We start from the raw sequence: 16,842 nt of genomic DNA, 5'->3' as shown, positions 1-16,842 counted from the left end.
GACCGCAGTGGTAAGAAAATGCAAACTGACTTACACTAAAAGTGATTTTAGTGTAAGTCTTCAAGCCAGACCCTGTTTCACACATAATGGACAGGGTTTGTTGTTACTAAACTTTCTCTCTTACACTTCAGGATCATGTCCAGCCTGACTGTGTCTCTGTTGTTCCCTTGCCCATCCACAAACCACCAAAAGCTCTCTCTGCTTGCTGTGGTCTTTCACCACTGCAGCTGCAGTGCCAATTGCCCACCATTCTCTCCACTGCCCCTGGATTTCTGCTCTCTGCCTTCAGCCCGATCCTTTAACCATCAATTACAGAATGTGAACACTTATGTTCAAATCCTGCATTTGCTTCCTGTTATTTGTAACAAGATAGTTTTTGTCAAAATCATATAACTTTTAAAAACTACAAGATTTTATATTTTAGTTGTCAGAATGTTAAAAAACAAAAAAAAGTAGGCTTGGGAGGAAGTATTATTCCTTTAAAATGAAATTACACTGAAATCACACACATTTTCACTGTTGCTGGAACTAAACCATTTATACATGCATTCTAATAAAACTGAGCATGAGCTTTCTCAATTGCCATTTTTAAGTGATTAGATGCTTTCCCAATAACGGAACAAATGTGTTTTAATTGAAATAATCTGAGTCAAATAACTCATCATCCCCTGTGGTGAGTGGAGCTTCCCGGCAATACGTTGGCCGGCTGACTGACTGAGGAGTTATGGAGGGACTTTGATCTTCAAGCCAGACCCTGTTTCACACATAATGCACTCTGACGCATAAAGACACATATGCTCTCATGCTCAGACACTGACACAAATACACATGTATAGACATTTTGGTCTATCAGCATCATAGAATCAGACACACAGCTAGAGAAAGACACAAGGTTCTTGTATGTGACATGCTTCCAACAAGCATTTGTCTCTCAAAGAGAAGCAGAATTAATTTACAGTGCTTCTCAGAGGCACCACTGAGCATTACAGAGTTGTATCATACCTAATACAGATGTTTTCCTGCAGAGAAGAGTTTGGGGCCAGTGGGTATTTATCTTCTGGGGATCAGTGGGGCATGGAACATGAAACATCACAGAGGTGTTTTTCAGCCTGGAAAGTTCTCAGAGATGCTGGGATCAAATCCGGACTTTACTTTGGATCTTGGTCTGTACAGCTTTCAAAAAGGTTCCTGAGTTCAAGTCGGCATTTCTGAAGCCTCTCGGAAACCTTTAAATACTAATAGGTGTTTTTTATAGGAATAAGACAAGAAGGTCAAACCGCGTTTTTACTTCCAACCAAATTCAATCATATTGACTGCAAATAACTTGCAGCACTTAGAACAGAAACATGATAATCTGAATAAGTTACATTTTCAACGTGTTTGTTTTAGCTGAGCAGGTTTGAACATTTAAACAAATATTTTAAAAAAACTATGCCAAAAAAAAAAAAAAGAAGGGATGGACAGATATATTACTTTTCAGAGACTCAAAACAGAACAATAAAGTTTTTATGAAAACATTTCATTGAGCTTAGTATTATTTGTTTTCCATATGTTTACTCAGCTTTCTCAGCATGGCACAACTATTTGTTCCCTCTATGTCATTTATATTTATGAACTTTAAAAAGCGATCCAAAATATTGCGCTGAAACACAGTCATGCCAGGAACATATATTTGAATTTGAAACTGACAGAGTTAGGGACATTTGGCAAGCTAGGCTGACAGAAGAGATGAACTGCTGAAGTTTGTGGTGGATTTAGGGTAACTGCACTCTACTCATGAAAACCAGAATGAAAGTTTGGCCACCAGTGCGGCTGAAATAACTTCCCATTTCAACAGCCTCCCACATAATTGTGGGCAGCTAGGAATGATGGAGGGTACAAAGAAACCGGCACAAAAACATGATGCAACAATACCACATGCTTTGCTGCACTTAAAAACACGGCTAGATGCGCAGACAATTAAACAGTGAGAAAACCACATGTATACACAGTGACACAAACACATTAGGGCAAACATGTGACTGTAGCCCAAGTAGCTGGACTCTACCCTCATATAAATCAATGACACACACTAACAAATGTGTCATTATCATACTGATCCTATTAAGTATGACAGTGTATTACATGTATATGCTGAAAGCATTTAAGCAGCTGCACCTACAGCTGTCGCATAATTACAGAGTTCCTCCAGATGATGAGTCAAAAGGAGGCGGTACTGATCACTGAAGGAGAAGAAGAACCCTCCTCAGAGGATTGAAACAAATTAACAAAACCTGTGAGAGATCCTATGACTCCTTCTTCATCTTGCCTAAACGTGGATCGTTCCACCCCCACAACACAAGGACACAAGTTTAAATAATTACACTTTGTAGGTGGAATCACACAGTTTTACTGAGTCCTGCAGCTGCTGTGCCGCCACAGCCTCTACTGCCCACTAGTGGATTCATGTGTGGGCTACACAAGTCTACTGCTGAAGAACTAATTACAGTGTTTCTATCATGGCCATGGAGCAAAGAGCAAAAATATAAATAAAGAAAACCAAACTATTTTATTCACTTTACTTAAACAATTCACGTAGTTTCATTTCAGTACAGTGAAAGTCTTCTATGGCGTTATTTTTGTGCCACTATTCTGAGCGCACGTAAAAATAATTTGAGCGCACGTTAAAAAAGTTTGCAGGTGCAAGTGTTGCATTTTGAGGAGAAATTTATTTTGAGCAAAGAAAAGCTAAATTTGAGTGAACAAAAGTCATTGCTGCGTGCATAAAATGTATTTCAGTGTTTGCTATTGCTCCATTGCTCCATACACACACACACACACACACACACACACACACAACAGCAGCCCCTCTCGCTCAGTTTTTGCATTTGCGCTTGCTTGCAATGTGTTGCTCGCACTCTCAACATTTCTGGCCGTGCGTACTCAACTCTTTCTGTACACCGTTATATTTGTGCCACAAAACCAGCCAATCACAGACTTGGATGCAAAAAAATCTGATTGGCTGTTTTGGTCTCCAACTTGCACCTACAAACTTTTTTTTTACGTGCGCTCAAATTTTTTTTACGTGCGCTCAGAATAGTGGCACAAAAATAACGCCATAATCTTCACTGCATTTTGCAGTCACTTTTCAATAAATGCAAATAAAACTGAACATGCCCCCCACAAAGCTGTCCACCTAGGAGAAACATTGGTGTGTGTTGGTCTTCCTTAGTATGGAAAGTGTGTGTCCATTCACACTGCAACATTAAAGTATTGCTTGGCTCAGATGTGTCACAATAGAAGCTTGGAGACAAAACTACAGGCTGGGGTTAAGTCAAGAGTGAAACAGATGAAGCTGATAACAGATCATAAGACTTTTTTAACAGATGATTAAAGACTTGTGGCAATTTATAATGGAACAGTGATGTATCACTCTGAAGGTTAGCTGACAGGCATCACTTAAAGGCCCACTTGAAGCTTGATTCTGCCAAATGCCGCACCAGCGTAATAACAATACGGGGCATGTTATGTCTACCAGTACCTTGCACATATTTTAGTACAAACAAGCAGTGAGATTTCAGAACACTTAATAGTTCACAGTTATGACTATTTTTTACTTCATGTAAAATACTTTATTATTGATGTTCCGAAAGATATTTTGTTTATTTTCAATTTAAAGAAGAGCTATTGTGCTTGTTACTTGCTTGTTTATTTATTTTTTTCTCTTATTTTCATTTTAACATTTTCATTTTTTTATATTTGCTTGTGATTCTTCCTTTGTCCATTTCTTTCTTTGCAATAGCTTTAATAAAATATGTTAACCAACCTCTTAATAAGTAAGCTAAATTAGGCTGTCTTCACTGTAATTCCTCTTCACATCTCAATATTGCACAGTCTCATCGTTGCTTTCTGTCATACTGTCCTTCCTGGTTCTTTCCTAACCCTCATTTTTAATCCCTTGCTCTTCTTAAATGTCCCCACTCAATCACTGAAGGGATAAAACCGCTTCACCTTACTAGCTGCACAGTACATTTGTAAGATTAGCCCACCATGCTCTCTACCGCACCGTCTGTGACTGCGCCAACTTACATGTGAGGTCTTGCATTAACGTCTAGCTCTCTGACTGGATAGTGGTCTCTTAGCTCTTCATGCAGATATAAATACGACCTATGTGCCAATCACAACTTGACAACATGTGCTGTACATGTGGTCCACACCTTCGGCACAAACAAAATGATCACACACTTAGACAAGGCACTCACACTTTCAAACACACGCACAGACTGTGAGGGCAGGCTGCTAAAGAACAGATGTATATATGTGCACTTGCGCACACACGCACACATTAAAACATAAAAATGCCCAGAAGATGAAGGTGCAATGTTCCCCCTGTGCTTAAATGGGAACCACGTGCTGGCTGTGGGTTGAGGCAGACTTAGTAAAGTAAGTCCTTCCACTCATTATGTGGGATGACCCATGCTTCCTTGAGGCTGAGGAAAGCGCAAGGCAGCTTTCTGCTAGTCGGCCCTTTGAATGCAGCCTCCAAACCAGAGTGGTTAGCAATTATATAAACAGAGGAGGAGATTTGTTCCCGTTGTCACTTGCGTTAGCCAAAAGGAACCTGCCAGACCATGTCGGAGTCCGTCTAAGGTACCATTAAATGGCAGGGAACCCTTTGGTCAGAGCCAAAGGAACTGGCAGCTGTAAATTGCAAAGGTCCCCATCCTTGAATACCACCAACAGCTATAAAGGTAATGTGATTGCCCCCAAATAATAAATATAAACATCAGTGCACTGTCAAATTTCATTTTAAATATATACTTCACAGCTCCTCCTTGTTTTGCATAGAACATTTTTAAACTAAGATTACTAATAAATAAGGTTTACCATAAAATAAAATTCAAATGTATATTAATACTGTAGACAGTAACACCAAGAGGTAAAGTAAGAATAGCTGAATAAAGCATTATTTAAGGTGTTTATGTGGTACACAAATAGATTTTGAAAAGCACGACTCCCTCCCATGGCAATCTTCTAATTCAATTAAGTTCTTCTAATTCAAAAAGGCAGCAATGGGTTGAGGCTGTATCCGTCATCATTCTGAGCTGAATGAGTGAATTAATGTCTGGACAGTTGTGTGTCATACTGGGAGTGTGGGAAAAGAAAAAAAAAAAAGCTCCAATAAGTCTCATAAAAATTAGCAATTGCTGTATATTATATTATCTATCTATCTCTCTATCTATCTATCATGAGTCATGATGACTCATGAGTCATGGCTTAGTCTAAAAGCCGTTATTTTAAAGGTTACAGGAATACTATATGTAAAATATGTGTAATCTATAATAACAAATGGCAGTAAGGAGGTGTAGAATAAGGCACTCTAAAGCACACAAAGATAGATTACTGGCAATAAAGCCAAATTCATCAAAGAACACCTTGCCCAGTGAGTGTTTGTTTCCAACAATGTCTCATCTGCTTAGAAGACAGTGGTGGGAAAGGTTGTTGAAATCATACCTTCTGGATTTTTTTCCCCCATTTTCCTCATTAGTCTACTCTTTTTTGGTAATATGCACAATTAATAGTTTGTGAAAAAGCTTACAAGTGCCAGTATCGTGGCTATGTATATTGTGAGAATTGATGGACTAGCTAGGGAGTGGAAGGGAACCTCGCCCAGTCTCCATACAGGCCTGTTGGTAGACATCTGGAAGGGATCCGGGTCTGAAAATGAGCTAAGTATGATAGACCACAACTCACTACTGCATCATACTGGGCTTCTTTGAGTGCGTGTCCACATGCACAGCATGTCTGTTAAATGTGCATCTAAGCACTTTTAAACATGCATGTACATGAAAGCTAGAAAGCAAAACAATAAGCCTAGAACAAAATTAGGTCCCCACAGGAGTCGAATCAATCTGTCTGCCCAGTTAACATGATAAAGTTACTACAAAGCTGGAAGTAAGAATAACTAGCCGTATGCTAATATCTCAGCAGGCAGATTCTATCCATTACAGATATACAGATACTCTTATTTTTCCATAGCCATTCATTTTCGGTGAGACAGAAGCTTCTTTAATAAAGCAGAGGTGTACTATAACTATAGGTTTTTCTACTCTTTCTTATACACATAGAATATTCTGATAATATGATTTTGTCTGATTATGTATGCAGTTTCTAAAACACAGGCAGCTGACTTCAACACAGTTTATTAGAGGAACTAACAAAGTCACAATGCCAAAGAGGCAATACTTGAGCTGAACAGACCATAAAAAGATTTTATTTTAGATTTTTTTTCAAAAGAAACATCAGCACCCACAAACCTGCAACGTCAGGATCATTTGATCCACAGACCTGTGGTTTGGGTGGTTCTTAATGTACTACAATATCACTTACATTATGATACAGAGAAACTAAAAATGAGTCACCATGATGCATAAAAAAGGCACAAACTGCTTTAAAACTGGCTTCGTCATAAGTTGGCCACTAGAGAATACCACTTTCAATTTCACACTTTGTTTTTCCATTGATGTTGGACTTTTGACATTATTGGTGCTGTTAAATAATAAAGAACATGTAAAACGCTTATACAAATGTGTTTCCTGTTGTTTGTGATGGCTGGGAAAAAAAATCGCTTAAAAAAATAACTAATGCATAAAATTGTCACAATGTGGTACAGAAGTTGTATGCTCACAAAAGTTTTTGTTTTGCTGTGAAACCTTTTGATGTGATTTCAGTATTTGCTGAGCAATGGCTAACCGTCTTAACAGTGGCAGGTGAGATGGCTAAAGCAAGCACAAATGTTTTTCCGGGTGTCTCCACCATGACTCTCTTTTACCACTTTGACAAACCATTTTTCTTTCTGGAGTAAGAGCAATCCTGCCACTGGCTTTTTAATGTGGGGCCTTTCTTGCAAACATCTATCACCAGCACACATTTGCTCCAGATGGATCGAGATAAATCAAAGTCAAGATGGTGAACAAAGACTGCTGCTTGTAATGCAAAAAACACATTGGGGGAAAAAAAAAAAGACGGGTGAAAACCTACACGTTATTATTATTTTATTCTATTCCTTTTTTTGGTTGTTTTGGAGAGTCAAATCTCCTTATAAACACCTAAGTTTTTCATACCCTTGATTGCCATGGAAATCTTGTTAATTCCCAGCATCAATATTTTGCTGTACTTAAAAATTTTAAAATGCTTTATTCAAGCAACAAGCTGGTCAAAAAGAAATCAATGTTAATAAACAGTAAAAGATATGAAAACTTTGCAGTTAGGGATTGCTTCAAAGAAGAAGTATGTGTGATAGAAAGTAACCTACTGGCACTGAGCCACCGTGTCAGAAAAGCACATAAGGAAACATTCAACCTTTTAATGTATGGATTTTTTCATGCAACCCACCACAGAGTGAACAGGACTATCAATGACTATCACATTGAGATCAATCACTGTTTATGGCGGAACTGCTGGAACATCGAGAAATTCTACACAAAAAAGCCAGTGTAATCACAAAAACAGTCAAGAAAGCTTTTCTAAATAAGAGAAAGGGTCTTAGTCCACTGAGGGGGGACAAAGAAAGCATGATTGATGGAATGTCTTTAGACGTTTTTCCATTAGTGTCTCAAAATGTTAATTTCTTTACTGTTCCAAACTAGATTATTCATCATTCACTATTGGTGACCCACATGCCACTGTCAGCCCCCTCTCCTTCACAACTTTATCAATAAGACACCAAAAAGGCCTTAGACAAAGATGGATACCAACATGGATAAATAGAGAAATAAGAACACAGGGACTCGTGATTGATTATGGCATATTTCTGATGGCCCAAAAGTCAGGCTGGACAGAGCATCTTCATTTGGCTGGCTTTTGTTTTCCCATCAGACGTACGTCTATTAAGTTTAAAAACCCACTTTAAAGCCCTTCACGATGTCCTTAAAGTTGTCATTTTCTTATGAGAAATGAAATTATGAGAGTGTGGAACATTTTCCCTTCATCCTCTGTAGCTCTCAATAATTCACAGTCACACACCAGTCAGCCAATCTGGTGGTCACATAAGATGATGCTCTTTTTCGGCTCATTGCAAGCTTGACATTCCTTTGATGACAACACTCTTCTGGACATCGCTAACTCTACGCGTTTCCATTTCGTCTGGAAAACACTACTCACTAGTACCAGCCTCGTTTTCAAACCAAGTGAATCAAACAAACAATAAATCAATCAACAGCTCTAACCACACAGACTTTCTGCCAGTGCCATCATTAGTATAGTTTATTTGCTCACTGAGCTGTTTCTAAAAGTAGGAGCAACCAAGAGGTCTGCGTTCTCTGGGGTAGCTGCTGATGTCACTGTGCAGCAGTGAGTGCCTCTCTCCTCTCCATCTACTGTTTATTTGAAGTCATTATTCCTCCACATATTGGCCCTTTAAACGCTCTGCTAGAGCAGAATCAAATCAGTGATTTAATAATCAGCTCAAAATTACGTCTACTGTGATCTGTTTTTAAAAAAAACAGCTAAAAGATTAGTGGACACTTGGCAATTAGCACACTTCAGTCTGGGTGGCGACATGCATCAAAAGGTTACACAAACTGACCCATTGCAGCGGCCATTAAATATCAATAATGATATCAAAAAGAACCAATAGTAGTTGGTAAATGTAAAAAGTAGCAAATGTAACTTGCCGATCGCAGACTGATAGTAGACCAATTCCATATTATGGCAACACTTATGGCAGGTTTCAGTGCCAGTGTTGGTATGTTTGACAATCTCACAGCAAAAATCAAATGAGTCATTTATTAGAATAACATAGGCTAAATACAAAATTCCTGACCAAAACTAAGCAGAAAACTTTCACTCTCTGCGTTTACATTTCCTGGTTTTTAATTACATATAAGATTTGAAAGAACATGCCTTTACCATACATGGCATATTTTACTTCTGCAGTATTTCACTACCAGTCAAATCCAATTCAAATGTGCAATTTAAAATCTAACAAATGAGACAGCCTCAAACTTTGGCCACCCTTTTCAAAAGAAGCTAATTTAGTGAGCTTGCCACTGTCTGTCACTCATAAGTAAAAGACATTGACATGGACTGATGTCACCGCTCCAGGCCGCAATATGAGAAATATCAACACCAATAAAGCAAAATTAATGTTGATCTTTCTTGGTAGTGAGGAAAACTACAGCTGACGCGAGCTGTTTTAGTTGGTGTCGGACTATTTTCGGCAACATTTATTGTGGAAATGAGAACATAATAATCTTTGGCAACATTACATAAGAAACATTAAAAGAAAAAACTGATGATGACGTGTCATTTAACTAATTGTACCACATAAACAACAAGGACTGAATTTCTTATTTTACTGCAATTGGAAAGAAAAGTTGGAAAATGTGCAGTTTGCTCATTTTAGTCTTTTGCTCAACGCAAAGTGAGATAAATGGTCTGCTTGCTCATTTCTACATTTCAGTTCTTTTTGATTCAGTCAAACTGAAGGGTTGAGGGCTTTGGGTTCATCTTAAAACCTCTGAAAAGGGTCAACTTCATTGCTGACCTCACCCAGAATCGCTTCCCCAAAAGGAAATGACTGCAACCTCCACTGCACTTTGGTCATGAGCTAGACTTGACGAGCCAAACTACAAAGAGCTTAATCTATTTATAGGGAAACACTGCTACAGTACAGTGATCAGGGGGAAGAGGAACCCCACAAGACGGAAAGACAGTTGGACGCCGAGGTTACACGCCAACTGTCAAGATCAAGTAGAAGTCTTGACATTCTCCTACTTTAAAACTTAAATCCATTTCCTCTACCTCTCAGAAAACATTCTTCTGACTTTTTATGTTGTCAATTTTTATGTTAAATGCAAGTAAGAAAACTGCCTTGAGAAATCATCCTTTGTACAGAGAAAATAGATTTCTGTATTTTTCATTTTTGATGGCAAAGAGCATCAAATAATTAAAGTTTTTATGCTTATATACAAATACAGTTTGTATCTAAGCAGGAGAAATTATAATATAATATCTTATTTAAGAATATAGCTACATTTAATGCAAGTACTCAAAAGATCTATAGTTGTGTTGCTAGGATAGAGTAGTTTCAGGTTTAGTCACCGTTGTATCATTTTCCTAAATCGGTTCTAGAGAAATTGTCACTAGGTAAATTGAAAGTGTTTTTGCAATTAAAAAATTACATAAAAATATAGAACATATTAATCCTTTTTTCGTTTTCACACCCCCAGTCTAAGGGGTACATATATTACTGACAAGAGACGAACAAAAAAGACAACAAAATGGAAGAGAGTAAGGGGAAACATTTTTTAAAAGGTTATGAAATAACAGTCTGCTGTCAACAGTGAGTGAGATGCAACTGAAAGGGCAGAAAAAGAACAATCATGGGAAGCAACATAGGAAGGTTAAAAAAAAAAAAAAAAAAAGAAATAGTGGAAGAGCAGGCGCTGTAAATCATAACCTGGTGTAAACGAGTTAAAAGAACTTTAGGCCTGGCTGTAAAATGTGGACTGAGAACAAGGAAACTGTAAGAAACTCAGACCGCTCCATCAGATGATGTTTATACACTTTAACAGCATCCCGCATGTCCCCAGATGCCAGTTTCCTTCACGCACCACAAACTGCTTCCATAACCAACACATACAGTGAGATTACTACCTAATATATTGATTAGCAGTCTTGAGAGGAGAAAAAAAAAAAGTAGTAAAAAGTGAAGGTTTCTACATATTTACTTCAGATTTGGTTCAGGTTACAACACATGGAGTCCATTACCCACAGGTGTCACATTTTTCGGCCTTTACAGCAATGAAGAGTTCAACTACCAGAAAATCTATTTTCAAGATTCACATGAGGCCTAAAAACAAGTTTTTGTTTCCAGTGCTAAAATAAAACAAGAAAAATAAATTTTAAGTTTCAACTCCCCCATTGTCCAATCAGGTTCATATTTAATAACAAAACTTTGCAACAAGCTGGGGAAAAAAAAACTTTTCAAGGCACAATAAACACACTAGTTGGATAATTGGAGCAATACTCTGTCTCTGATTCAGTGTGACAACAGGAAAGCAGACAAAAGTCATCCACATTTCCTTTCTTTCTATTCCCTTCACTGATCATTGTCGACCATCATCAGTTAAACATCTGTCATTTCCTCACAGCAGAAGGAAATGTTGGACGTTTTCATACCGAGATCATTCGGTTATACAACCTCTAGACTTGTTTGGGCACAACTGCTCAGACAGGATATTACAGGATAGTACAACGCCTTCTACTCCCAACTGGAAGCTGGTCATCAAAGCAGAAACACATAACTGTACTAGGAAAAGGAAAAAAAAACAAAACAAAACCACCAGACGAGCAGGTCCTATAAGGTTAATCAGACAGTCAACGAAAAGAAAAAAAAAATTCATTCTTTTTACTTTAACTTGGCATCACACTACGAAAATTTGTTTTATAATGTCAACAATACCTAATATAAGATTTAGGCTTTATCACCTACGGATCTCTGCAAATACACAACACCAGTGTTTACAGTCACTGCTAATTGCTGATACTTTGATGTTACGTGTTTTAAAGATAAGCTGGCTAACCACGGAGAGAGAAACCTTCAGTTTGAAGTTTACCCACTTATACTCAAGTGTCTGTGACAAAATCCTAGGCATAACGTCATTCAACCTCACCACTCCCTTATTATTGCTGTGTGTTAAAATATCTACTTTCCTCTTATATTAACTCTCACTTTTACCCCCTGATTTTCACTAGAGGAACTGACAGATTAATGCATCTGTGCTTTCTGTCAGTGCAAACATTAAGAGATAGCACTCACGGTTACATTTTCTTTTTACAAAAAGTGATAAGATATGGATGTACTTCCTCTCGGTAAGGCAACACCCTCAGGAGGTTGCCTATTATCCACTCTAGTGTTCAGGGAGCAATGCATTAAAATAATTGTTTACCAGTTGACAGATGTTCATCTTTAAATCTTGCGTCTCAAGTACAACCCATCTAAGTGAAAAAAAAAGAAAAAGTCTGGAGCAATGCGCTCAATTCTGTACAGCACATCTGCCTGTGATGGAAGCTATTTATGGATTGAGGAGTGATATTTTGCCAGGAATAACTCAAAAGTACCATTAGTTCTGAGCAGATCTGTTTTTTTTATTTATTTAAGCTGCCTTAGCACAGGGGTTACATTTCTCTTTAAGATATATGACAAAGGACATTGGGGCAGACCTAAATGTGATGCCAGGTGCTCTGATAATAGTAGGTGTGTGCTGGGCACTGTTAGTTATGTGGTGGTGTGGGAGAATATTAATGTCTATGAGGCAAGTAGTTCCACTGCAGAAGAGAGGTATGGCTGACTGCTTTCACACTGTGTTGTGTAATGTGTCTGGAATTTGATGAATATGTACAGACACACACACGCACATAAAACCTTACCATTCTGTTCATCCAGTTCATTGCCAATCTCCTGGCCCATTATCTTCTGTCGGCTGATGACAGCTGCTAGTGCATCCAAGCCTGCATCCTGAGCTGAGATGAGAGGAAAGAAAACAAAGACTGTTACAAGCTTGACCATGAGACGAAAAATGAATCAACTGATTTTATGTATTGTAATTTACCATGACTACAAAACAAGGCAAAATGAAATGAATGTGATGAATGATACACAAAAAAAGACAAATGTAGTAGTGGTGACATAGATATGTCGTAAATATTTGTGAAACTGGAATGACAGGCTGCTCGTAGACGAGAAGAGAAGAGAAGAGAAGAGAAGAGAAGAGAAGAGAAGAGAAGAGAAGAGAAGAGAAGAGAAGAGAAGAGAAGAGAAGAGAAGAGAAGAGAAGAGAAGAGAAGAAGAGATTTGGCCTCTGCAGGTTTCTAAGTTTGACACACTCTTTACCACAGGAATTTTTTTTAACCACAAGTTCATGGGCTTGCCATTACCCAACTACACCAGAAATCCCACGTGGGACACAAAACCTCCATATGGTTTGGTTTCATTGTCTTAACAGGAATCTCTGTTCCCAAAATGACAATAACCAGAGCCGTAATGGAGACATTGCAATGAAGTGTCATATGGAATCAGGTGAACTAATGTCTGGGTGTTCAAGTCATGTCAGAGCCAAGAGACAGGGGAAAAAAAACGGTGGTGAGTTTACGATATTCCTTCATGGTGTGAATTATGATGATGCAGTTATATGCTTTGTTCGGTCAGCACAGGTTTAATACACATATGGTAGTGCCTGGGACTTACTCGTCATCTATTTATTTATTATATATATGAAATTTACTATAATTTTAATTGTTCTTGAACAGTCATGTAGTTACCCTCAATGACTCGTTGTTGCTGCTGTTTAATCTCTCCAAAGGTCAGCCCCTTGGTCTCATCCGATTCGTTGATCAGCCAAGGGTTGGCTGAAGTGCCTCCACTGGCTCCTGCTCCTCCGGCCATCAATGTGGACCTGTGACATATAATCATAACAATTCTTAGTTTCCCAGCATTCTTTCAAAATAAAACAAACATAAATAGAAAAAAAAAAGAGGTCCATAATGAAAACTAAAAATTTGCTTTGGAAATTAAATTACTGATACTTTCCAAACAAAGCACAAGCAGCAGTTAAACTATGAAAGTAAAATGCACATCTGTACTATTACAGCAATTACCTATACCAGAAAAAATCTATCAATTCTATGCTTTTTCTAGGATCTATGACACCCCCACAGATCACAGAAAAACACTGGTTATTTACTTGTCTTTTAATGATTGAAAATACCTCGGCTCTTGCAGTATGTAAACAGTGCATGTTAATCTGTCACAGAACTATGGACTGCAGAGGTTTTGCTCTGACAACGTGACATATAAGAAAGCTCTTTACACTTTAATGTGCTGCGCTAAACAACCCTGTGTGGTTTGAAACCTATTCTCCTCCTAATAGCTTAAAGCTGTGTTTCCGACCCCCACCAGTTTTGACTGTCATGCTGTGATGGGTTCAGGGTCTGTGAGTGAGGCTGGTTTTAATTGCGTCTCTTCAGCGCTGTCTGTTGGTCAAACCCAACATAAAGGACCTGAACCACATACAGCTTTACCAGAAATCAAGACAGAAACTGATAATTTGACTGCACTTAATTTTAAGTATTTGCTGTTTTATCAACCGTTCAAAACCAGATGAAAACAGCTTTCTTTTTTTGCACAACTAACACAGAACACTACTTTTAACATACCCCCATTCACAGTCTGCTGACTGCTTCAAGTCACCTCTGAAGTAGCCACTAAAGTGCTATTAAGGCTATTCACAATGCAGGCAGGCAGAGGCTGATACAATCTGAAAAGAGGGTGAGACAAGGCATTTAGTCTAATCTCTCCAACAGGTTTGATTACTCTGAGACTATGTGCCAGGCTTCCACTTCCTCCATGCAAGTGTTTTGTGTGAAAATCCAATTAACAAGTCAGCAGGGAGCGCCAGAATCAGTCAAGTGGATCTCTTGGTACCCACAAAACACAGACTGCCACTGCAGAAGCCCGAACATCCCATTAATGACTGAGTGACTTAGACAGGTGAGATTTAACTACTTCCAACTATTTCCACTGCAATAAAATACAAGGGAAAGGTTCAGGCATAACAGTGGGAAGATGGATCCATGGGCCAGCAGGGTTAACTCAGGCTTCAAAATAGCCGCCTTCTTAGTCTGAAATGGAGATGCTTGGAATATATTGTTTTGGGGATGGATTAAAGTGTCCCTTTGGCAATGTTGTTCTACTTTTTTTCTATCCAAAGTTCTCACAAAAAAAGAGTTTTAAAAAACTCAGCTTAGATTATCCAGGCATGTCCAAATCTACTCCTTCCCACATTCTGTCCTCAGAGACCACACAGTGGGAATGGATCCTACCCACAAATCCAAATTACCCACCACATATCACCATTAAATTTAGGTCTCATTGAGCAAACCAAAAGCCATATGACCACATGATTACAGTTTGCCGAGCTAATTTACTAGCAAATCTCATTTGAGTTTTTTTTTTATTTTCAGAGCCTTTTATGTAATTGGGTGTGTGGTCTGTAAAAAGATGAAAGCCAGTGCAAAGCACCACTAAGCAGATCAATCACAAAACCAAAGCTTGTGAAAGATATCAGAGAAAGGCAGTCCCATCAAGGCATCAGCACACGGGTTCTCTAAAGTCTATTGAGCTAATGAAACTGAGAAACTTTGTTCTCGTATTTTGGTATTTTAGCTACTTGTCAAAAAAATTAATTAAATTAAATACCACCACAATAAAGCGTGCTGTACCAGGAATGTTGAGCATCCACAGGGATGCAACTAAAAAACAGCCATGAGAAGCCAGGGAAAGTTAACAACATAACATCATCTCTTCCTGTTAAAGTAAATATCACCTGGCCCACACCAATTAAAATCTTACACAAAATGATGACTCTACCTAAAGATTTGCTACTTATCATGTCTGCCTCACAGCACTGTCAACCTACAATGGTGTAAAACAGTGGTTCCTTAAAACCACAAGACGAGGCAGTGTCACAAAATGAGGCAATCCCCTGAGACTCCCATGTTAGGGGGCCCCGACTTCAGCAATGAAATACGTATACTTAAAGCCTGGTACAAATCATTTTCATCGCTGCATCCCATTTTCCCCTTCACAATATCTATACAGTGAATTAACTTTTTTTGGTAGCTTCCTTAACAGACAGATATGCCAACACGGGCAGCTGCAGCCACTTGGCCTCGTCTCAGATCATTTTTGTCACTGAGTTCTTACCCGTGAACTGTGCCTGTGCTTTTTGCAGAACTATTATTACAATTATCTGCCAAATAATATGAAATGTTGTATTGTATAGCCCATACAATAAGTTTGTATTCAAATTTTGGTGAATGTAATTTTTGTATATTATTAGCGCATTTCCTAGGAAGAGTAAGGGGAGGGGCATATTAGGAGACAGTGAGAGAGAAGGAAAGCAAGAGGACGAAGGTAAGAGAATGGTTTGGACGTGTGAAGAAAAGTGATATTGGATATACTGGACAAAGGATGTTGAAGATGGAGCTGCCAGGCAGGGGTAAGAGAGGAAGGCCTAAGAGGAGGTTCACAGATGCTGAAGGAGGACATGCAAACAGTTGGTGAGACAGAAGAGAATGAAAGTAATAGAGTGAGATGGAGGCAGATGATCTCTGTGGAGACTCCTAAAGACAGCACCTCACAGGTATATGTGACAGCTTTGTGCAATGGCGCCATACAGATGTAGCTTGCTAAATAGCAATGGCCAAAATATCATTGATGATTTATAATATGGAATCCATGACATCCATATACAGTGGCGGTATCCGGCTCTTTCTTTAACTAGCAGAATACGCTGTGTAAGTATACAGTATAGAGTACACTATGTCAATTGCTAGTAATAAACTTGCTCTTTCTGTTTCCATCATTTGCGCATGAGTGCGTGACAAATGTGTAATCAACAGTGCAAAGCAAGCAAATCCATTAACGAAAAAGAATTAGCTATGAACTTAAGCACCCTGTCAAAATGGTAGGCACACAGACTTTCCTCCGAGTGACAGCACCAGGGGAGGTCATACAGGATGTACAAAGACTCGCTGAAAGTTAGTGACCGGTGGCATATCATCAAAGCAGAGACCAGAGTCTATGACCTCTCAGGTCAAGAACACAGACAAGAGAATGAGGATTCATTATTTGTAATTGGGCAACCAGAGGTGGAAATTGTACTAAAAAAAATTCTCAAAGAGGACAAGTTACAAAAGGCAGCGTGATCTGAGCAGGATGTTCATCAATCAGTGATGCTTGGTTTGCTTCTTCTGACACTGACCAAGAAGTGACAGAAATTATCGGTGAACAAATAT

At 38.6% G+C, this 16,842-nt stretch overlaps 1 protein-coding gene across 2 annotated transcripts in view; it reads right to left on the bottom strand.

Annotated features, from left to right (window-relative positions):
- The window catches only part of stx8 (syntaxin 8), a 42,715-nt gene that overhangs the window by 23,705 nt on the left and 2,168 nt on the right, over positions 1–16,842 (bottom strand). For both annotated transcript variants that reach the window (XM_006787465.3, XM_087841857.1), the window contains exons 5-6: positions 13,306–13,439; positions 12,415–12,507 (exon numbers count right to left, since the gene is read on the bottom strand). In XM_006787465.3, the coding sequence (XP_006787528.1) occupies positions 12,415–12,507; positions 13,306–13,439 (227 nt within the window). The remainder of the gene's footprint in view (positions 1–12,414; positions 12,508–13,305; positions 13,440–16,842) is intronic.

This window comes from Neolamprologus brichardi, chromosome 6 (genome assembly GCF_056152115.1).
Source record: "Neolamprologus brichardi isolate AB-2024 chromosome 6, ASM5615211v1, whole genome shotgun sequence".
NCBI lineage: Eukaryota > Metazoa > Chordata > Actinopteri > Cichliformes > Cichlidae > Neolamprologus > Neolamprologus brichardi.
This window is presented reverse-complemented; position numbering and strand designations above follow the sequence as displayed.